Raw genomic sequence first — 22,296 nt, forward strand, 5'->3', positions numbered from 1 at the left:
TTAGCTTAATTATTATGAAAAATGGCAGAGTTTGGCACCATAGAAAGAGTAATTCCATATGGAATTCTCTCTGTAGGTGCATTTTGCAAAGTTGCAGCATTCCTGATAGTTTTGGCATGCCATGCATACAGATGTTTGCACTGTTTAGGGTAAACAAGACTACATTTCAGTGCTCATTGAACTTCTGACTGGATTTTTCCAGCATTCTCTGTTCTTTTCTTCCACACAAGCGTGTGGCCAGAGGACAGCAGCGTCACAGCTACTCTGCAGAGCTGTCCCATCCTTTGCTACAGAGATCCCAGGTAGCCTCCATCCTAGAAGACAGGTGGGGTTATCATTAAGGATTGATGCTTGGGTCACAGTGCATTGTAGCTGGAGTTGAGCCTAAATCTGATGTGGGTTACCTTGAATGAGCATTGAGAAAATGAAATGTCTTAATGACGAGGCATGTGTTTCATGAACGTGGAACTTACATTGAGGGGGAAATACTGTAGCAGTAACTTGAGACATGTTCACACTCCTATTGTACATAACCCTGGGCTTCTGAAGAAGTCACAAAGCTGTGTGTTCTGTGTAGTATGCATTCATTTAATGACAGCTAAGTCTCTTGCACACATGCTAAAAGTACTGTGGATTGGCCAGCCAAGGACAGCGGAAGGACAGCCGCAAACACACATCCATCTTGTAGCAGCAGTGCTCCCACGGCGCTCCCACGAGCTGAAACATGACTTGTTTTTTCCCAGGCATATGTTCTACCAAGCAGAGAAAGAAACACACACCTTTCAGTACGTGCTTTGTTCTTTTTCTCATTGCTCCATAAGGTCCCACCTTGAATGACAAGCCAGAAGCGAAAGCAGCCAATATCCCAAAGGTGTCTGGGCTAGAGCGGAGCCGGGAGCTGAGCACCGACGTGCCCTTCGCCCTGCCCATCCCCAGCCCCCAGCCAGTCGCTGCCGTTGTGACTTCGACTTCCTCAGCGCCCACGTCAAGTGCCAGAGCAAGCCCACTGCTGAAGAAGGAGCCAGTGATTTCAGCACCAGCACCACCCAGGCTCACGCCTCAGCCGCAGCCTCGGCCGCAGTCACAACCTCAACCTCGGCCGCAGTCGCAGCCTCAGTTAATCCCTGACCTTCGGAGCCAGCCTCCGAGTCATATCCCTCCACCTCTCAACTACCAAGTGCATCACCAGGTGGCCCACAACGGACTCAATAATATCAGGTAGGGGGAAGGGGATGCTCACGTCATCTTCAGGCTGCTGCTGAGCTAAAGCTTGTTTCACACTGGGCAGAAATTGCTGGGAGGTAAGGCGAGCACTCGTCTGGGGTAAGATGGTCCATGCTTTGGATATTGGACTTCATGGGCTGACTACAGGCTGGATTTTCCAGCTGTGGTGGATCAGTGCATTTGAAACGTGATAAATGAGGTGATAAATGCACACCTTCTGGGAGAAAGGCACATGTTCCTTTCAGTCCGGTTTCAAGAAAAATTTTGCACGGTCTTGTCTGAGCTGGCTAGTTCTTGCCTTAGAAATTTAAGGGGGTTTGAATTTGAGCAACACCTTTGTTCCATATTCAGAAATACTTCCATTGAAGTAGGTTTGCTCATAGTTATCAGGTTTTTTGTCTCACCAGCATCAAAAGAGGGATATCTGTCTTGGACTCTGATCCTTGTGGGTCCCTTCCAACTCAGAATATCCTGTGATCTGTATTGGAAAACACTGTGTCCCTGAGACCAGGGCTCCTGTGTGGCCTGATAAATCTGCTTCAATCTGGCATGTTCAGATCTTGCAGGAGGCTTAGCTCCACTGTTTAAATTGCCTCCATCCAGTAAGGAGGGTGGGTGAAAATGGTACGGATAAAATGTTTCTAGAGAAAAGAGTTTAGTCAGTCAACTGGAACCTGTATAGTCTTTTTGCTGGTACAGAAAACATGCCTTGCCTCCCAAGCAAGAGCTAGGCTAGTTTAAACAAGATGAGAAAACTGATTTAAAGCATAATATTTGGCTGCACAAAGGTCAGAATATGAATACAGAGAGCTGTCATTAATGTGTATTTCATAGTATCCTGCATACGTAAGCTCTGTTGTGGTTTTACCTTGTAAATGCCACCATAGTATAAATGGTGAATAATATTTCAAACTGTTCAAGATCTCCCTGAGGTTTAGCTTGCAACAAATACTCGATATTGTGGGAATTACACAACTAATAACTGCAGTGATAGTGTGTTTCAGCCCACAAAACTTAGATCACTTGCAATGGAGTAATAATAGAAGATGTAAAATACAAATTACTATGAGAAAAATTATTAACATGGTGTGGGTTTGCATGCTTGTGTGACTAAAGCTCCACAGCACATGTGCAGCAGATACAGTGGGATCCTGGAGTCACTCGTGCTGTGCAGCTCTGCACACCCAGAGCAACAGAAAAAGGAATCGGTGTTGCTGTGTCCTCTGGTCACAAGGACCCACATGGACACTGCACGGTCATCAGAGGCTCCATAAAGGTGCAAAATCCAGCTGCCTCTGTGGCCTTCATCAGTACTCACAGATAGCTCTGAGGATTGTAGCACCGGAGGAAATGTCCCTCCAGAGAGCCCCAGGCCCGTTTTGCCCTGTTGGAGGCGTTCATTAAGATTCGTTAACTGTCTCCACTGCCATTAAGACAAGCAAAAGCATAAGCCTGGGGAGATCAATGTTCCATAGCTGTGTTGTTTCTGGTAGTATATTTCTTGCACTGTTTCAGTCCTGTATTGTAACACACTCTTTCTCTCTCTGTCTCTCTCCCCTCCCTCCCATCTCTCTCTCTGCAGCCGGAGCAGCAGTGCTAGCAGTGCAACAAGCATCAGCCTCCCGAAACACCTGCCCCTGTCTCCCCAGATTCCTCCGCACCATTCCTCCGGCCCAGCTCTGCCCCTCTCCATCTCTAATCTTGCTACCTCGCACTTCTCTCTCAGATCGCAGACCCAACACCAGCACCATCCGGCCATGTTCGCCACCCCACCCACGCTGCCACCTCCACCAGCGTTACCCACCAACAGCCTCGTGATACCAGGGCACCCTGCGGGTAGGTTCCCTTCTTCTGCCAGGGCTGATCAGCCATGCATGCACTGGAGGGTGTTGAGAGATGGGCTGGCTGGTGGGCAGGTGAAATACCTTGACACAGGCCCCTCAGTGTGTGCTGGAACTGTGACAGTGCTCATGAAACCTGGACGTGCTTTACCAGATGAGAGATTGTAGACACAGGACTGTAGCTTCCTATAGGAAGTCTTCAAAACAAATGCTTCAAAAAGATAGAAGTCCTGTTCAGGGCATGAGTTGTCCAGTGTGGCATTCTACAGTCATCAGGCATTTTTTAGATTAACAGAGAATTGATGCACATTTTGCCATTCTCCCCTCTCTCTCCCCTCTCCAAAGAAAGCTGCTGCTGTTGGAACTGATGAGAAAATACTATTTCTACAATTATTCTAAGCGAGCACTTGAATCTCACTGAATCCCTTGCCTGATCCTTCGACCAGCAGCACATCCTGCTGGCAGAGCAGGATCCTCTGCCTGCAGCAGCACAACTGCTCTGTGCCCATGGCTCCGTGGCCTTTCAGTCTGAGTCAGAGACAGCTCAGCTGACAAGCTCTGCTGTTCAACTCTCACTATCTTTGCATCCTTTTAAAAAGTTTCCTTTGTTCACCCTGGCCCCCATTCTATTGTCACTTCTGCCCTAAATGCCCTGTTTACAGCTTATCCATTAGCCTACAGCTGTCCCTGGAAGAGACCCTGGCAGCTGGAGACTTCCCAGCAACTTTCACTTGCTGGGGCCTCCTTTTGATCTGGCATTTGACTCCACGACTAACTCAGCAGGGATTAAACAGGACAAGCATTTCGCAAAAAACTCACTCTCTGTTTCCTATGAAGTCAGTTAAAGGAATAAGGAAATGGCAGATTTGCTGTGGAAAAATCTGATGGTCTTCCATCCCCTTTTTTGCTTCCAGGAGCTAAATAATGTCTCATTATTTATAACTGCTTCTTTAAGTGAAAAAAAAAGTACGAATTGGTCCAAAGTGAGCTCTGAGAATGATGATAGACAAAAGTGCTGTGGGTTCCCAGCCAGAGACAGGACCACATAGGCCAAAGCTGGCGGCTGTCACGGGCCCTGGCACCATCTAGAATTTCAACCACATGGCTGGGAAGATGTTGGCAGCACTGTGGGAGACCTATTCATTGCTTCCCCTGTTTAAGGCAAAGGACTACTGTGATGGAGACTTTGAAAGCTTTGCGAAAGGAAATAGCAAAGCGCTCACTAAAAGCATGATATTGCAGTCACTGAAAGCAAGTATGTTTTCACCATTAACTTCAGGAGGTGCAAGATCAAGTGACCTATTCACATTCAGCAGCTTGCCAGGAAAACAGTAACAGTCTTGCTCCTACTAAAAGGATTTCTCCTGCAATTTAAGTAGGAGAAGCCTAAGTTAGTGGAGGGAAAGGTCCGGGCGTCTAACCTTCAGACAGTGAAATGCCTCTTGTCTGCACTATATGAAATGCCTGCAAAGTGGCACATCATAAAATCAATACAGAGTGCTGCAGAGCCAGGAGCTTCTGTTGTCATTCACATAAAACTTTCTTAAAAGCAAACAATATTGCTGAGCAGCCCTGAAGAGCGAGACAAGAATGCGTTTCTGGTGGCATTTCTTTGTTTTGAAACCTAAAGCTAATACAAGTAACTTAGGAGCAGCCCTTACTGGGCTTCTGCCCTCGGTTCAAGGGCTGCCCTGATGTAGGATACACAAAGGAAACGGTGGTCTGTGTCTCTTCTCTCCTGGACATGAGGGCACCATGAGCAGCAGTGCTGTTTTGTGCCATGCCCAGCTCGTGTGTGCACGCAGGTCGGTGTTCCCAGGTCCCAAGGGCTGCCCAGGCACTCTGCTCCTGGTTGTGTTATTGTGTGACCAGACATCACTGGCAGGTTCTTGTACCAGTTCTGATCCAGACCTTGCTCAGAGCCCCTCACAGACCTGGGTTATTCCTTGGCAATTCCATCTTTACTATGAAGCAGCCACTCCTCCGAGTGCCACACAGCTTCTCCAAACATCTCCAGGCCTTTTCCTGACAGAGGCCAAAGTTGTGGTAGAGGGCTATGGGCTGGAGCCAGCTGCAAATCTATCAGTCTGACTTCCAGTCTCTTAAAGAAATTGGATATCAGAGCACTTACAACTGCCAACTTGCTTTTATCTCTCCCTCCAGAAAAGTGGATTATCTTGATGCTAACAGAAGGATTCAGTTTCTTTAAGTCATGCCAGATTTGAAAGCGTAAACACACACACACATGAAATCATGCTCATATTCTCTAAAGAGGTTAGGTTTTGGACCTAAGTGCTTTCAGCCTATAGTTTTTTTCTTACTTGCTCAGTCCAAGGAGAACCCATTAGAGACTTTTGCTCCAGTGCCTTAGGCTTCAGTATCACAAATGTATATACTTTCTGCTTTTGTATTAATTATTATATAGATTGTAGCAGTATACAGTACCTACTCTTAGCAGTACATTTAGTACTGAAAAGCAAATGACTTAGGCACCCAACATTTGCTTTCAAATGTGACTTTCAATAGGGTGTAGGCTTCTAAGTGGTAGTAAAGACCTTGAAGTTCCCCATCAGAGTGCCTGTTTTCAAAGATCTTACAATGTCACTTCAGAAAGTGATTGATTTAGACATTTCTAATGTTACTGTAAAAAATTGAAGTGAAAGAACTCCCTGCAGAACATGAAATAAAACTTCAAAGTGCAGGTGTTCTTTTGCCCCTTTATATTCAGAACAGTAGTTTTAAAGGGTTGTTACAGTGAAAGAAGTGGATTCATGTAAATTCAGAAGCAAGTAGATCGGTCAGGACTGGGTGCGTGTCATCCATAGGTGGGGACACAGGTTGATCTTCGCTTAAAAAATATATAACCTGTTGGATGCTGATCCCTGTTTGAAGTTCTTAGGCAAAGCCACAGATGGATTTAACTGTTACACCAGCAGACATTTTGGAAAAGTGGACACTGGTCCTTACTGTCTTCAGTGACATCATTTCTAAAGCACTGTTGTCTTCCCCTTCCCTGAACCACATTCACATTCATGCAAGTTGTTATTCCAGAGGAAGATGCTGAGAAGAGGCCACGTCATAGGGTGGAACATCTTGTTTCAGCAGTCATTGCAACCTTGATGAGATCTTGAGCCACTTCAATGTTTCTCCTCTTCCCACTGATTCCTCCTCTGTATTTTCTCAGAGGAGAAAAGCCTGGAGGCAATGACAAAAAATGAGAATTATAGCCTGTTAAAAATGGAGAAAAGGACTGCTAGGTATTTAAGATCTCAAAAAAATCTTACTGCAAAGAAGGCCTTGATTTGTAGGATGGATGTTTCTGGTCACTGCGTGCATGTCCTGGGGCTGAGAAGGGGGGATGGCACAGGGTTGGATGTCCGAGCAGGCAGTTTCCAGCCACCCAAACCCACAGTTACCTTATTGCGCTGCACATCTTTGTTAAAATTTTACCTGTGAAGTACAGATCTGTCAGAGCGTAACACACATCCATTTTCAGTGTGTGTGTGTGTGTGTGCGTGCCTCTCTCTGCCTGTCACGCTCCCAGAGGATGAAGGTCAGTACTGCTCGTTTTACAGCGAGCTGTCGGCCTCCAGGGCGCTCCCCAGCACCTTGCTGGTGCGGGAAGGTGCGGCTGCCGTGAGGCCGGGAGGTGTGTTCCCGGAGGTGTGTTCCCGGAGGTGTGTTCCCGGAGGTGTGTTCCCGGAGGTGAGGCCTCGCCTCTGAGGCGCGTTCCCAGACACACCTCGGTGGCAGCAGGTGCCGGGGAGGACGAGAGCCGGGCGGGGCGCGGGGCCGCGGGCGGGGCCGGGCGGAGTGCGAGCCCCGATGATGTTTTCTGCTGTGATGACTCATGGTGTTCTCTCTTGTCTTTAGATACCAGCCTGTTGATATCATTCAACCAACCAATCATGTATTGCCAGCCTCATTCGGGGATTCTGATTGGTACTTTGTCACAGGCATCTCTCTTACCTCCACCAATGAGTCCTCACGTAGAAAACCACCACAGCATGACCTGCAGAAACAGGGAATGCCAGGTGAATATTGACTCTTTCTCCTCCGTCTTTGTGGTACTCACAGGCCCACGGGCCTCTGTGTCTTTTTTTTTTCTCTCTCTCTCTCCTCTAGATCACGAACTGCTCAGGCAAGAGCTGAACAACCGGTTTTTGGTTCAGAGTTCGGACCGGGCCGCTGCCTCACTTGGCCCGGTGCCGCTGCTGAGAGCGGAGTTTCACCAGCACCAACACACGCATCAGCACCAACACACCCACCAGCACACATTCACTCCTTTTCCATCCAGCTTGCCCCAGACGCCGCTCATGCCGCCCTCTGCACCTCCCATGGTGCGTACCCCAGCCCAAAATGTGAGGATAAGTAGAGCATCTCTGGTCAAAAAGCCTAACCCACTCTTGTCAAACAAAACCCGGCCCTCTTCATTTCAGCCAGGCGTGCTGTCCCTGCCCTTCCAACCTGGAGGCCAACACTCCCAAAGGGACCCCCTTTCCACCCAGAGCCCCCACACCAAGCCTCCTGGTCCCCCTGCTGCCACCCATGAGCAGATACAGCACCCACGAGACAAGTCCAGAATCCCTTTAGTTTCCTTTTTGTGTGTCCTGCTGTGTATTTCTAATCCCCCTTTCCCAGAGCCAGCTGCCTTGACACACCAAAAGACACCAACCAGGATGCCAGAGGATGGATGGCTTCCAGCCCCAAACACTGTCCCCACAACTGCTGGGTGCAGGGCAGACCGTGCTGGCTTACCCAGAGCTCTCACCACAGTGCAGCATCATCCGATACGAGTTCTGTCCCTCTTCCTCCTAATACCTGATCTGTATTGATTTAGGCATTTTATGACTTGATTACATCAACAAGCACTAATTTGTGTGTGGCTGGTTCTGCTGGGAGAGATCCTCCTGTCCGTGTAATAAGCATTTTGTCATTGAATTTGCTTGTAACACAATGGGACTTTGCTGCAGCTGTTACAAAATTGTTAGGGATCTGCTACAAATGGATTTTGTCAGTACTTTAAAACGCACTGTCTCCCCATTTCTGGCAATTACTTTTTGAGATTGAAAGCACAAGATTGAGCTTTTTTTCCCCCTCTCAGTTTCACACTGTGTCCAAAATGCAGAAACAACCTTGTATAAGGCTAGCAAAAGCAGCATTTGGGAAGAGCTTCCAAGGACTCAAGGAGCGTAGTGTTCCCACTTTTCTTTCCCACTGCTGACTGCCCGATGACGTTCTTGGGTTGTAATCTGCTTAGCAGCAGGACAATTAAAAGCAATATCATCCACCCAAAATCCAGCCCCAGGTGTTTGCTCAATGTACTCGTGTGTAAACACCTTCCCTTCTTTCCTTGGTCTGTGTAAAACAATCCTGAATCTTTTCTCAGAAGTCTCCTGTGTTATTTAAGAGCTGTGATACCTGAGCCTGTGAACAGCTCCCTCCCCTCCCACCCATGGCCGTTGATGTCAGCCTTCAGACCAAAAACAACTTGCAAGGCTCTTTTGTTATATTTCACTCACATCTTATATTCCACTAGATCAGGTCGGCTAATCCCAACACCAGAGAAGAGTGTTGAAATTACAGCTGCATGTGTTTGGTAATTTATGGTATTTACACTGGAGGGGACATGGCTCCAGTAATAACTGTAATTAATGAAATTACAAATCTACTCTCCTGCACATAGATGAGTGTGAAACAGCAGCTGACTTGCCAAATAAGCAGCTTTTCATGGGGTCCTACAGCTCCCTTCCCTGCCTTCTTCCCCACTCCCTCCTCCCCAGCAGAATGTACATACTGTTCAGAAATGCAATGTGTGTGTGTTTGGGTTTGTTTCTGAGATGGTACAGGACAAACAGGACACAGACTACACACATGGAGGTGTTAAAACCCCATGCTGGAATGGAAAAGGTTTACAGTCACCTTTTCTCTGGGGAACTCTCCTTTTTGCAGAGGAGGGGGAATATACTGACATTTGTTATTTAAAGTAATTAAGCCCTTTCCAAAAGAATTTTGGTGCTTACAGGAACCCAGGAAACTGGGAATTGGTATTGGCTGCCCCACAGTAGATGTTGGGGCCTAATGGAAAATGTTTCTTACCTGTTAGTCTGTGATCTAATTCAGCGATCCAGGGGCAGATCCCAGATCTGGACCTGGAGCTGAACTTCCCTGTGTTTTGCTGCTGCTGTTATCAGGACTGCTCTCTTCCCAGAGCAGGAACCTGTCCATGCAGTGCCTGAGACAGGTTCTGCAGTGAGCCTTGGTGGTGCCCAGCGTGGCCTGGGGGCTCCTCTCTGCTAGCCTGGGGAAATCAGTCGTCTCCCCGATGAGCGAGTGTGGAATAACCAGTCAGTTCTGCTCTGTTAAACGCTTACACACGGGCCATGATTATTTGTCTGTGTTGAAATCCTGATGTGTCTGCTACTGCCAAAACCAAACTCACCTGTTTCCTTATTTTTTTCTCTTTTCTTTCCAGTTTGACAAGTACGCTCCCAAATTAGACAACCCTTACTTTCGACATTCCAACGTGAGTGCTCACCTTTCTCGTTGGTTTCTTTGTTAATGGTTCTGCTTGCTCTTCTTTTGCTTGTTTTCAATTGATGAGTAGTGTTTTGATCCATTCATTTCTAAAGCTCTTTTTCCATCTTCGATTTTTATGTTTTTAAGGTACCAAGTTTTCTTTGGGCTTTTTTTTATTTTTTTTTAAATTCTCTGTCTCCTGCATTTTTGCTGCTGCGGCTCTGTATCGCTGTGCCTGGGATGGCAGGGAATGCGCAGGAATTGCTCAATCAGTGGTCATTGCAGTACCTTTGCAGCTGGTGCTTCTCCCAGTGCAGCAGCCCGGAGTGCATGGCTCTTTCACAAGGTTTTGCTCAGGTCACAGGAGTAAGTCAGACTGGTGGTTTCTTCCTGGTGCTCCCCACTGCTCCAAAGCACAAAAAACTACATGTTTTGGGACTTGTAAAACTGCTGTGTGTGCTCAGGAGAGGCCTAAGCAAAATTTCACCTAGCCTACACAACTACAAGGTGGTATGCATGTTGCCTGTGGTTAGAGTGCAGTGCAGCATCTTGTGGTTCCTTTTGCTTTAAATATTAAAGCAGGTCACGTTTCAAAACAGAATCAATTTGTTTGCAACAGCAGAAAAATGCAAAGTTAATGGAAAGTGAACATAAACCCCAAATTATGCTCTGTGCTTCCTGCAGTAGTCCACAATTTTTAAAGGCACACTCGTTCAGCACTATCTAGAAAATTTATCAGATGAGTGCATTTTTCAAGTTTTGGCTTTGCTCTTAAAATTTTTGAAAGCAAATTTATCGTGTATTTTCACTGTGGCACTTGTTCAGCACAGTACTATTTTTGTATGTGCCAGGCTTGGCACCTACCTCCATTATTGTTCAAGTCATCCTGTGACATAAGCATCTCTTTTTCTTTTGTAGTTCTTTCCAACCTATCCTCCAGCAATGCCTGGAATGCCACCCATGCTTCCACATTCAGGTCCCTTTGGGTCACTTCAGGGAGCATTTCAACCGAAGGTACAAACTTCTTCTTCTGAAGGCTTTGTTCTTTTTCTGGGAGAGGAACTGTGTTCAGAGTCTTGTCTCTGGTGATTTTGCAGCACATGATTTGAATAGCAGAAGTGCAGCACAGGGTTGGAAAGGATCACCCCGCAGAACTGTGAGCATCCTCTGCACAAAGCAGCCAACTCTTCAGCAGAAATTTTCTCTTGGCACTGCAGATCCTTCCTTGGAAAGGATGTAGTGGTTCACTTGGGAGGTCTGCTGAAACTGGAGGAGAAGCATACAGTGAAGTGCATTATTTTGATTGAAATATTTACAGCTCATAATAGACCGAAGAGTCCCAAATCATTTTATAAATCTAATGGTCTGAGATTGCAAAAGATAAACTGTTTATTCCCAGAAAAAACAATGAGAATTTGACTGTACAAGTGTGGGAACAATAGGGAGAGACTGCTGTAAATGGGCAGAGCAATTTGAAGGAGCTGAATTTTTATTCCCAGCTCCCAGCTGACCTTGGGCAAGTCGCTTAAACCTTCTGTTCCTCAGCTTCCTCATCTATAAAGTTATCTTGCAGTGGGTTTTATAAGGGTTAATTAATGCCTGCAAGCTTCTTTGAGATAATGTGTTTGAAAGGTGCACTGCAGCTGTAACATGTCATTACAACTAGCACTGATTGGCATTTGGAAATGTTGCCATGATAACCCCCATTTTTTGGCAAATTCTGTGGTATGCACTGCTTTTTTTTTTCCTCCCAGACATGTTCTTTTTATTAACTATTTTTAAATGTACCAAAACTGTTAAATCTCTCCGAACAAGAAATAATGGATTGTATCTATATAGCATTTGTTTGAAAATGGAGCATGTACTCCATTTCTGAGGTGACATGTTCAGCTTCCTTACATGCTGTGATTTTAGAGATTTCTTATCTTGAACTGCATTTCCATAGAACTCTGCTACTGTGTGAGAAGGCTTGAAGGACCAGCACTGTAGCCAGGCCATTCCTGTTTGCATTTGGAAGGTGATTTCCATACCCACACCAGGCAGGTCTGTGGGATGTGCTTCCCTCAGCAGTCTCGCTGACGTCAGTGGAAGTCAGTAATCAGCAACTGCTGCAAATAAGGCCTTTTACCACCTTCCCCCTTAACTTAATGCTTTTGATGGAAGCCAGAGTATTTCCTCAGTGCCCATCGAATCCTTGACATTATTTTGGTGTAGGGATACATTACAAATAGCAGAGTCTCTAAAATGGCTTTGTTCAGTGGGAGCTCTGTATGTAGTGGCTGCAGGCCTAGAGAAGGAGCAGGTCATGGAAGCACAGGGAGCAAGAGGGACAGAACATGGCCATCCCTTGATGAAGTTTGTCTGCCAGTGTTAATTGTTGTTACTATTGCAAGGGGTGCCAGGGAGTCCCTACAGACCCTGAGTAGTCAGGGTGTGAACTTGATTTTTCAAGAAAAGGAGCTGCACGAATAAGGTGGCATTGGACAAATTTTGCTGACGTGCAGCCAGGGCTGTTTTGCCATAAGGCTCCTTCCTGTTCATGAGGAGCTGCTGCTACACCAATGGCACCTTCTTCTGCTTTCCATCTTCACTACAGAGCTTCACAGATCCCATCTCACTGTAAAATACCATTAGGCCAAGGAGCAGTTGCATAGCGAGAAAGAAGAAGTGAGCACAGACCCTTTACATTTTTAAGCAGTTCCTAGTGCTGTTATAACTAGCTTTTGATGTATTTTAGTGATAGATAGATCCAACATTTGCTAGCTTGAGTTTAAGCAGTGCAAGGTCACGCTCTGGTGCCATGGTTAATCACTGACATCATTTGGTCTCTGCACAGTGCAGTATTTACATACAATCTAACATCTGAAAAAGAGGGGGATAGGTTGAAAAATGGATCTGCTGCTTTGGCACATTACTTCCCAGTTTCCCAGAGGAGGCAGAGCTGAACTCTAGGCAAAGCCACTCCAGTCATCGTTACCGCGTCGTTCTTCCGTGCTCTCTCCCTCCCAAGCTGTTTAACTAAAGCCTGCATAATCAGTACAGACCTGATGATTTGGTTTTGGCACTCTGACTCCTGCACTTCTTGCTTTCCAAAGCAGAGATCTTGGTTTTGTTTTTCCCCTTCCCATGTCAGTTGCCTACAGCTGTGCGTGTGAGTCCACTGCACATAAATCCAGGCTGACGGTAAATTTCTCAGCGAGTTTCCCAAAGGCCATTTCTCACAAGCTAAGAACTTGAAAAGGTCAGAAGTATTCAGTTTACTTTGCTGGAGGAAGCATTCACATCTTTCTCCAGGGGACAAAGGGACAGGATGACACCATGCTATTAACATGTTGTGATCTTAAAGCTCTTGCCTGTATGAAAGCTGTAACTTATTTGCCACCTTATATCTACCTCAGCTGTCAGAGAGGCCCTGAGAGCTCTGATCTGCCTGGGGAGTGCACTGACTTACCTACACACACCAGAGAATTCACTCTTTAATGAGTCTGGAAGTTACGTAGCCTTAGACAAACTAAAACCTACCTTCCCTCCCACACCCAGGATTGTACTCATGCCTTGTACTGTTTAAATCTGCTATAATTTGACCTAAAACATGAGTGAAATAATCTCTTGGGGAATGAGGTTTAACCCCTCTACACTCAGCTGTGTGGAGGCACCAGGTGCAGTTGCTCTGGAGTGGGAGATGGATGAATGCCAGACTGAGGAGATGAACGAGTTCTTGGGGATCATCTAGGACAGGACAACAGGTGGGATCCGGAGGAGGAGGAACAGGGATTCATTCAATGAGGTGTTTAATTCTTGCTGGAAAATGATGGGGTAAATAATGCAAAGCTATAAAAGACCCACAAGCACCTTCTAAGGTTTCTGGTTTTGCCTTGTCAAAGCAAATAGATGGGCTGTTGCTGGTTCAGGCATTGTTCCCTGGCCCCAGTCAGAGAGGGGCCATAGTCCAGTGTGTGGAATATGGGACTAGGATGCTCGAGTTATTCTGTTCCTGACTGCTGTGCTGGTTGCTGCCTGAAAAATGGAGGGAGTCAGGCCACCTCTCTCATTCTCTCTCCTACCTCCTCTCCTGCCTGTTTTGTCTAAAGAATAATATTGGGGGGCAGGGACTGTCTCTTCCCATGCACATGCACAGCACAGTGGGGTGTGATCTCAGCGGGGCCTAGGGGTGCTGCTGGAATACTGTTACTGCTGCTCAATAATAATAAATGACATGGTGGTTAAATGCTGTTGGCTGTCAGTAAGAGATAACATTTAGCACTAATGTAGCAATATGCGTGTTCAAAGCGCAGTGCAAACATGGACTAATTAATGCTGTTAACATCAGATAGAGATGTTAAATGTACCACTGGTATGATACAGTATTATTCACGCTCTGTTCTTGTCTTTCAGACTTCAAACCCTATTGATGTAGCAGGTAGACCAGGCACAGTCCACCATACGCTGCTGCAGAAGACTCCAGGGGTAGGCAACAATATATAACCTTCTTTTCAGCTTATCTGGATTTACAGTAAACACAGTGATTGCTGATAAATAAAGGAGTGCAGGCTGGTGAGCAAATTGGCCTTCTAGACTGGGAACATGCAGTGAGGAGAGAAGTTGTCTTTTTCTGGTGAGACGGTAACCTCCACCAGCCATGAATTCAAAGGGGGGATGTATTGGCTTCTTTCAAAAGTCAGAGGAAAATGGGACAGGAAACCCCTTCAATATCTATCCCTTAAGTATTGCTTGGAGAGTAGTTTTATGCGCTCCATTTCAGAATGATTACAAGGTTCAGAAAAGCACTGGCACTGTTCAGTTGCTGGCATGAAGCTGCTTTGTTTATCATAAAATTCTGCTGAGTTTGGTTCAACGAATGAAAGAGAAGTTTTAAGCCTTCTTTAAGCCTTTTAGGTTTCCTGTGTCACAGGGGACTTCTCTGGAACATTGCTTTCTGAATGCTTTTACTTGTTCAGAGGAAGGAAGTTCCCCACCTTTCTGTATATTGGCTAGTTTTAGAAAGACTGATTGTTTTATTTCTGCTTTTTCCATAGGTGTCAGACCCTTATAGGCCTCCAGTAAGAGTAAGTAAGGTTTGTGGGGGATTTTATATACATATCTATACACAGATGCTTGGAATATTGTGCATGAGCTTTTGAAATTTGACATGTCCGGTAGAAAAATCTCATGCTCATCCTTTACTTAAACCAATATGTCAGTTAGCTCTCTGCCACTTCTGATTAATAACATTTAGGTTGAATCCCAGCCTTATTTTGCATCCATTTGTGTGCATTAATAGTTCACAGTATGAAATGAGGGTCACAGAAATAAATGACTGTGAGCATGGGCAGACATTCACCAGTGAACAGATTCATGGTGGCTGAGGTCAGTGTGCTGATGTTCCACATAAAGAGTGGAACAGTGAGTACCACAGCTCAGCTGAAAACAGGGACTTGTTCAGCTGTGGCACTGCTCATCCTGGGGATTGTTTGTCCGTACCCTTTTCCTCCCCAAAAGCCAGCAGCCATAATAACCACACATGACTTAGCCTGCAGTGCAGCAGGGGTGAATGAACAGGGCTCTTTTCAGAAACAGAACTCTGAACCATTAGTTGCTTTCTCTTAAGCATGGCATACTGTTCTTTGCTGCCATTCATTTCAATTTAGGAAGGGGGGAGTGCACATAGGAAAGAACAAGGCAGGATCTCAGATGTCCATGAGATGGGGAAGATATCCCACATTCTTCCTGTTTCCTTCTTAATTTAAACATCATCTGCTGCAGTACAGAAGAAAATGTTGATCACCCATTGTGCCGTTTTAGTAATCAGCCTTTCTCATTGCTTAGCTGCCTGGTTGACAGTAAGGGAAATGAAATGTTCTATCTGATGTAGATTGCTAACGTATAAATTAATCTAAATTCTTGTGCTTTCCACTGCAGAAACCCGGGAAGTGGTGTGCGGTTCATGTACAGATTGCCTGGCAGATCTACCATCACCAGCAAAAGATAAAGGTAATTCGGACGGGTTCTGGAACCAAGCCAAGTCTTTTAGCTTACAGATTGTATTTGAGTGAGTAATGGGCAGGAAGCAGTTACTGTGGTGATTCTCAAGCTTGCCTGTATTGATTAACTAATACTTGCACTCCTTTAACATTTATTGTAGCAACTGTAAAGTTTATCTGAGGGCAAAGGAGCTGGGTGGAAGGGTGTACAGCCAGAAAGAGGGTAAGAAAGTGAGGGGGAGAGTAATTTCCCCAAGTCCATCTTTTTTTTACAAAGCATGCACATTTAATGTCGTTTCCCTTCTGCATTAGTACCTCCTGTGGAGGAGGTAATGAAATGGCCAATGTGGTGAAGAACATTACAGAGCAGAGAGCAGGAGAGTAGATTGATAACACCAGTGTTAGAGGTTGTGGGGCTTCCTGTGCCGATGTGATGGTGGGCAGAGGGAGGGGGGTTTAACACTCGAGGTGTAACAGGATGTAGGTACCCTGGGGTGCTGTTGCAGGCTCGAGGCTCCCTATGGCATGTGGAATAACTGATAAAGGGACTTGTGTAGATTTTATTTTTTCATAGCTCCTGCAGTAGTTATTTTGTCCCATTAATGAAGGCTATTCTGTGCTTAAGTAGGTGCCTCTGAAAGGGGCATAAATTTTTATAAGCAAATACGTAATCTTTGAGCTGGCTTCTATGACTAACGTGCAGTTCTGGCCATGCTCACTTCTACAGGGCAAGGATAAAAACAGCCTCACAGCTTCCTCCATCCTTTGCCCCTTGCCTGCATACTGAGCTGTACTGGCTGCAGGAAGGGCATAGTATGGGCACATCTCTCTCAAACTGGAGAGGCAGAACAGACGAGTCCATCACCCAGCTCTCCAGGCTTCTGTCAGCAGCTTTGTGCCTGCAGAGTAGTTTTTGTCAGGCTGAGAGTGCAGACTGCTCCTGGGGTGCCGTGCACTCGGTGTATCATGTTCCTGCTGCAGCGTGTGCTGCGGGGCTGAGTGCTCCCTGCAGACCTTATCCCTGGGATGGGGCAGGCAGCCGAGAGGCTGCGGGGTGGGATGGCCCTGCGGAGCCTGGCAGGGCACGACTGCGCTGCGTGACCGGAGACGCTGCTGCCACTCTCGCTAACGCTCCCTGGCAGGGCTAAGGAGGAGTGAGCCTTGATTCCCTCTCTTTTTCTCCCATAAAAAAGGAAGTGTATAATGAGATTGGTTTTATATCATTTGACAGCAAATGCAGCTGGATCCCCACAAGCTAGAGATAGGTGGTAAACTTGACCTGTTCAGCAGACCTCCCGCCCCTGGAGTGTTTCCAGGCTTCCATTATCCACAAGATCTTGCCAGGCCTCTGTTTTCTACCACAGGTAAGGGAAGATCATTCCTTGTTGATTTAAAAAAAAAAAAAAAAACAAAACCAACCAACAGTCAGTATATGTCATGCATGTCTTTACAGCTACATATGCCTCAAAAATAGAAGCAAGGTTGGTTCAAGGGGTGCAGAGACACTGCTGTGACCAGGGCTCTGCCACCACCTCCAGTGCGGGATCCTGTGCACATCACCGAGCTGCAGCAGTTCACTCACAGTCTTGTCTGTGCAGCTGGTTCTTATGTGCCTGATTAATAGGGTATAGAGTGATTTTTTAAAAGTGATTTTGACAAAACACTTGAAAATGTTACCATTGCACAGGATTGGAAGTGGCCCCAGTCTCTTTCTTGCTTTTATATGCGTGTTATTCTTGTCAGCTTCTCCACTCACCAAATTTGTTTGTTTTCTGAAAACAAGGGGTTTTTTGTAAAAGGAAAACTTCAGTAACAGCATTGAAAATATCACAGAAGGTGTATTTGTTAAGTGTTTGTTTTTTAAATAGAAAATTCCCCTATGTGTTACAAAATTTAGTACAGTCTAGGGCTTAAAATGGTATATTGAATTTACAAAAAGCCCCAAAGAATTAAATACAGTTTACGCTGATCAATTGTTTTCCAGTCTGTTGGAGAAGTAATTACAATTATGCAATTACCAAAGGGCAGTAACCTTCACCGTGTTGTTCTCAATGGCTCCGACCATGGAAGACTGCAGCTCTCACATTCTGGTCTGGGAGGACAGTGTGGATTCATGTGGACATCTGTCTACCAAGTGCCAAATGTTGTTTTTATTCTCAAGCTTAACTTTCCCCTCAACTTCTTCACATTTTCTGTCTGTGTTTGAGATGCCAAAGTCTGCATTCTGAATGAGCTGCATCAATTGACGAGATGTAACTTAGTTCTTTGTGTATGTAATTAATTGGCAAATAATGTAATTTTCTCCCCTAATTTTACTCTGGTTTTATGATGCAATATTGCACAATCACCCTAACTCAGTGCATGCATGGTCATATTCAGCCTTGGTTCAACCCTGTTGAAATTAATGACGTTAGAACTGTTTTGAACTCTGTCCCAAACATGCCAGAAAAGCAGCAGATGAGGATCAAGCTGAAATTTCTGTGAGAAGTGAGTTTCAAATGCAGATGGCCTTCAGGAACTCCACCAGTGCTTCAGTCTGTCTTTCTGCTCTATCTGTGGATGGAAATTGTTAGGTATCAAATGCACATTTCTACCACATGTATTCAGTGCTGGTACCAGCTCTACGTTGGAGGGTGCTACCCTTTATTTTGGTCTCTATAAAGGTACTTTGATAGTACAAGGCCAAGATACTCATTGCATCTACTTGGATGCATAAGCACAGCTTATTTACAAACCTCTGGCTGTTTCCTATGGCAGATGTTTCGTTATCACTGTCCTCAGTCTGTCCTGTGTTGTCATTACAAGAACCTTGCTTCGTGTCTGGTTTTGCTACTGAAGGCTGTTCTGGACAGAATTACCCTAACAGGCAGAAAAGTCCAGTTGGTATCTAGAGTTTTTTCCCTTAAAAGATGCAAGCATGGCTTGCTTTTCATTTGTAAAAGCAGGAGGGGAAATAGTACAAAACAGAAGTATTAAAGAGGGCAAACTAATAGAAAACATTCAATAGAGAGAAACAACCTTACAACAACTTGTCTGTGAGTATATTAATCACAGGAGCCATCACACGGTAAATCCAGGTAAAAAGTGCTGTCAACATGAGCAAACACTGCAGCTGGAATACATGGAGGAATAAATCTTTTACCCTGGAATATCCAAGGCATTCTTTTCACCTTACTGAACATGTGTGCAGTTGATGTGAATCATTGGTTCTGCTGCATTGCCTGGTTACTGGGGGAGACATAAGTTATCTTAGGGCCACCTGTCTCCAGGACGGATGCTGGGCTGCCTGGCAGACGCTCTATTTAATAACTGCCTGACAGCCTGCAGTGCTGCTCCTGGCTTTCTCCAGAGGATTTTTTATTATCAGCCCATGTAGTTGAGTTTGTAAGCCGTCTCCTTTGAAGAAATCTCCCATCCATTATACACCTTCTGAAATCTTAAAGGATTAGAAAGATGACAGTCTCCATCCGTCTTGAAGCATTGGAGCAGTCAGAATGTTTATAGAGAGGTACTAGATAGGTCTCATTGTTGTGGTCTCTCTTAAGTTTCTTCAGCTCATTTTCTGGCTGCTTAGGTTTGAGGTACCCAAGCTGGTGAGGGACACAGAGCTCTGTCTCCCTCTCAGGTTTCACAGTTTGCTTGTGTTCTGGACACGTGAGTGTGTTTCATAGCGACCATCAGTGGTTGGGCACTGTCACCAAGGAAGGCCAGGTCAGGGGCTGAGCAAGTACCCCAGTGACAGGTGACACCAGTGCTTTTCACACTCGGGTTACGAGCCCGTTCAGATTCACGTATGCCTGCCTGCAAAGGAAGAAAATCTCTCATTTTCTGCTCTGAAAGGAGAGCGGAGTTTTCTGCATGAGCCTGGTCCACCTTGAAATACAGGGCAGACCTGCTTGTTTCACCCCCTTCCTTCCCCTCTCCTCAGCTTCATGTAATCCAGCATGCTCAGCAGTGGTGTTCTTTCCCACAAGGAAGCACAGCACCGTGGCAATGAGAGTGTCTAGGAAAGGGAAAAAATACCGAGGGGAGCCTGTAGATGCAGGGACAGATGTGAGAGCGTAGCTGGAGCTCTCATGGGAGAGGCATGATTGATGTTCCCTGCGTGCCTGTCATTAACTGATGTTTCATATAGACTCTAATCAGTCACTTCCGAGCACCTTCTGTCTGGGCCCATAACCTGGGCTGACCCTTTTTAATGTAAACATGGAGTAATGACTGAAAATGTCAGACAAAGTGCTTGGCTTCCTCATTACTCCAGGTGAGCAGCAGCTCTCAGTGCAAGGTCTCCTCCTGCCTCCTAGAGCCCTGTTACAGACTCCTTGGCAGGGTTCTCAGGGAGATCCAGCCTGTTGCTCGCCCGGCTGAGGTTTGGGGTCTTCCCTTGCTTTTGCTGTTTGAATGTGGCCTTTGCATCCAGTTCTTGAATGTGATGGCCACAAGCTTTGTGTATACAAGGAGTCACTTGCCCCTGAGCTAAAAAGGGATCTTGTTCTCACAGGTGCAACACATCCAGCCACCACCCCTTTTGGTCCCTCACCTCACCACAGCAGTTTCCTGCCTACGAACCACTTGGCAGGTAAGTGTAAATAACCCTGCCTCCACCTCTGTACCTGCGCCCCCTTCCTGGCTCTCAATGTGGTCCTGCACTGTAGCACTAGGGGAGGGAAAGGCTTAAACTGCCTCAGGATCCAGAAGCTGGCCAGCTTCTCATCCCTGCCAGCTCCCAGCACATCCCCTCACTGTCCCCCAAAGAAGAGGGCAGTGCAGAGCTGTCACATCTGTCACTGCTGGGACACTGCACCAGAGCCAAAATGTGACCTGTAGAGTCCTGTGCTCCTGAATGTGCCTGAGGAAATGGGGGAAATTTATGCAAAGATACCTCAGACAAGCCTCAGCTTAAAATGGGCTCCTCCTGTATCATTTTCCACCTATGAAAGGTCTTGACTAGGTTCTTCAAAAGAGTTCAGGGAACAGTTCCTGGCAAATAGTTGTTCTGCACATTTTGCCAGCCTTTCAGTTTCCTAATTGGCAGTAAGTAGAGCCTGATTTTCTCAAATGTCCTCATTTTAGAACCTCACAAGCAGCTCATTGCCAATTAAAGTTCAAGCTCTGTTGATTAATGTTTTACTAACATTCATCCAATCAGTAAATGTGGCATGCCACATGACCTAGTAGACTGTTTTTTCTCTTGCAAATACCCAGATTTACATCAATTCCTGAACATTCTGTCAAAATTAACTATCTCTGTGGAGTCACTCAGCTACTTAATATCAAAGAGGAAGGGCAAGAACATCTGTTTTAAAATAAGTAAATAAGCAAATAGCTGTTTGCTTAAAGATCCAAGCTATTTGTGCCATTTGCCTTGATTTTTTAAATGTGGTATCTGTGAGGAAGTGGAGAGCAACCTTACCTCCTGTAACATGGCAAGTTAAGGACTTGAAAGGGACACTCAAAAAGCCAGTGGGCAGGAGGAGGAGTTGTTTAGAGATGACTAGTAGGAAAGAAAACAAGTACACTGGTAGGATTTAACCCATAGCTGTCTCTAGAGTGTGGAAGCCTGAGTCAGGCTATGTGCTCTCAGAGAGGAACCTCCTCTGGTGATGGGTGCCTTTACTGGGAAAAAAGTGCAGAAACAAGACAATGCATCTCAGTGCTGGCCAAGGGACCTGCTGAGATTCTTTCAAGGCAATTGCAATGCTTCTACTATTAGTACTGATAAGGAAAGAGAGTTATAGCTCAGCAGCCACCCTAATTTCAGCTATTAGACATTAATTTCTAGCTTGCTTCTGACTCGCATACAAAAGTTTATTACAGCACCTGTTTGCAGAGTGAGCACTGAATCCCTTCTTCATTTTAACATGATGGGAATTTTCTGTGCAAAGAACCTTGCAATGAGAAGGATCAGCTTAAAGTCTGGCCTAATCCTACTTGGATTCAAACCGTTAAGAAGGGGAGGGGTGCGTTTCATTCTCCAACATTCTTGGCTAAATGCCTGCTAAATCCCTGTTTGCCTTTCCAGATCCATTTAGCAGGTCAAGCACCTTCAGCGGCCTTGGGAACTTAGGCAGCAATGCCTTTGGAGGATTAGGCAGTCATGCTCTGAGTAAGTACTGGCTGGGTTACTGCAGACAAATATCCCTTCCAGAAAAGCCACATGCTAATATTTACAGCAGCTGGTGGTAGTTTTTAAAGAAGTTTAATTCCTAACCTCCATTCTCCTATCTGAAAACACTGCACCTAAGATTTCCAGGTCTCTGCGGTGGGAGCTTTTCTGCATGTCACAGAGATCAGTGGCTGTGCTCTGTGCCTCCTCACTGCTGAGGGTTGCTACCTTGTGTGCTCAGAGAGACACTGGAGCTGCAAAACCCCACCGAGCTCTGGGACCCTGTGGGCACCTAAAGTAACACCCTTCACCAGCGAAGATGCACAGTGGAGCAGCTATTGATACTTCTTCCAATTTGTGTAGATATCCTCTGTAACCATTGACTGAAGTTTAAATTACCTGTATAAAATAATTTTACTTCAAAAACATGTTACCTGTAGGCAAAACGTGCTTGAGAGCCACACATAAGTGAGCACATAAAAGACCGTGCTTGTGCATCTCATGGTGCAACAGGAATCAGCTGAAGATGGATGGAGGAAAATCGAATGACTGTTCTGAAAAGCCTACAGCCAAGCTCTGTGTTTATACACACACATACATACCACCAAATACTCTGGGTTCTTCA

General features: G+C 45.7%; 1 protein-coding gene across 14 annotated transcripts in view; it reads left to right on the top strand.

Moving 5' to 3' along the window:
- Positions 1-22,296, top strand: part of FBRSL1 (fibrosin like 1) — a 508,752-nt gene that overhangs the window by 480,790 nt on the left and 5,666 nt on the right. For 4 of the 14 annotated variants that reach the window (XM_082293576.1, XM_082293579.1, XM_082293572.1 and 1 more), the window contains 11 exons: positions 822-1,218; positions 2,807-3,060; positions 7,191-7,426; positions 9,541-9,591; positions 10,503-10,598; positions 13,980-14,051; positions 14,621-14,659; positions 15,504-15,575; positions 16,797-16,929; positions 20,067-20,144; positions 21,588-21,671. In XM_082293576.1, the coding sequence (XP_082149702.1) occupies positions 822-1,218; positions 2,807-3,060; positions 7,191-7,426; positions 9,541-9,591; positions 10,503-10,598; positions 13,980-14,051; positions 14,621-14,659; positions 15,504-15,575; positions 16,797-16,929; positions 20,067-20,144; positions 21,588-21,671 (1,512 nt within the window). Of the gene's footprint in view, positions 1-821; positions 1,219-2,806; positions 3,061-6,938; positions 7,427-9,540; positions 9,592-10,502; positions 10,599-13,979; positions 14,052-14,620; positions 14,660-15,503; positions 15,576-16,796; positions 16,930-20,066; positions 20,145-21,587; positions 21,672-22,296 lie in introns of all 14 variants that reach the window. The other 10 variants (XM_082293580.1, XM_082293575.1, XM_082293570.1 and 7 more) reach the window with 9 other exon arrangements.

Source organism: Coloeus monedula, assembly GCF_965178545.1.
Source record: "Coloeus monedula genome assembly, chromosome: 18".
NCBI classification, from domain to species: Eukaryota; Metazoa; Chordata; class Aves; order Passeriformes; family Corvidae; genus Coloeus; species Coloeus monedula.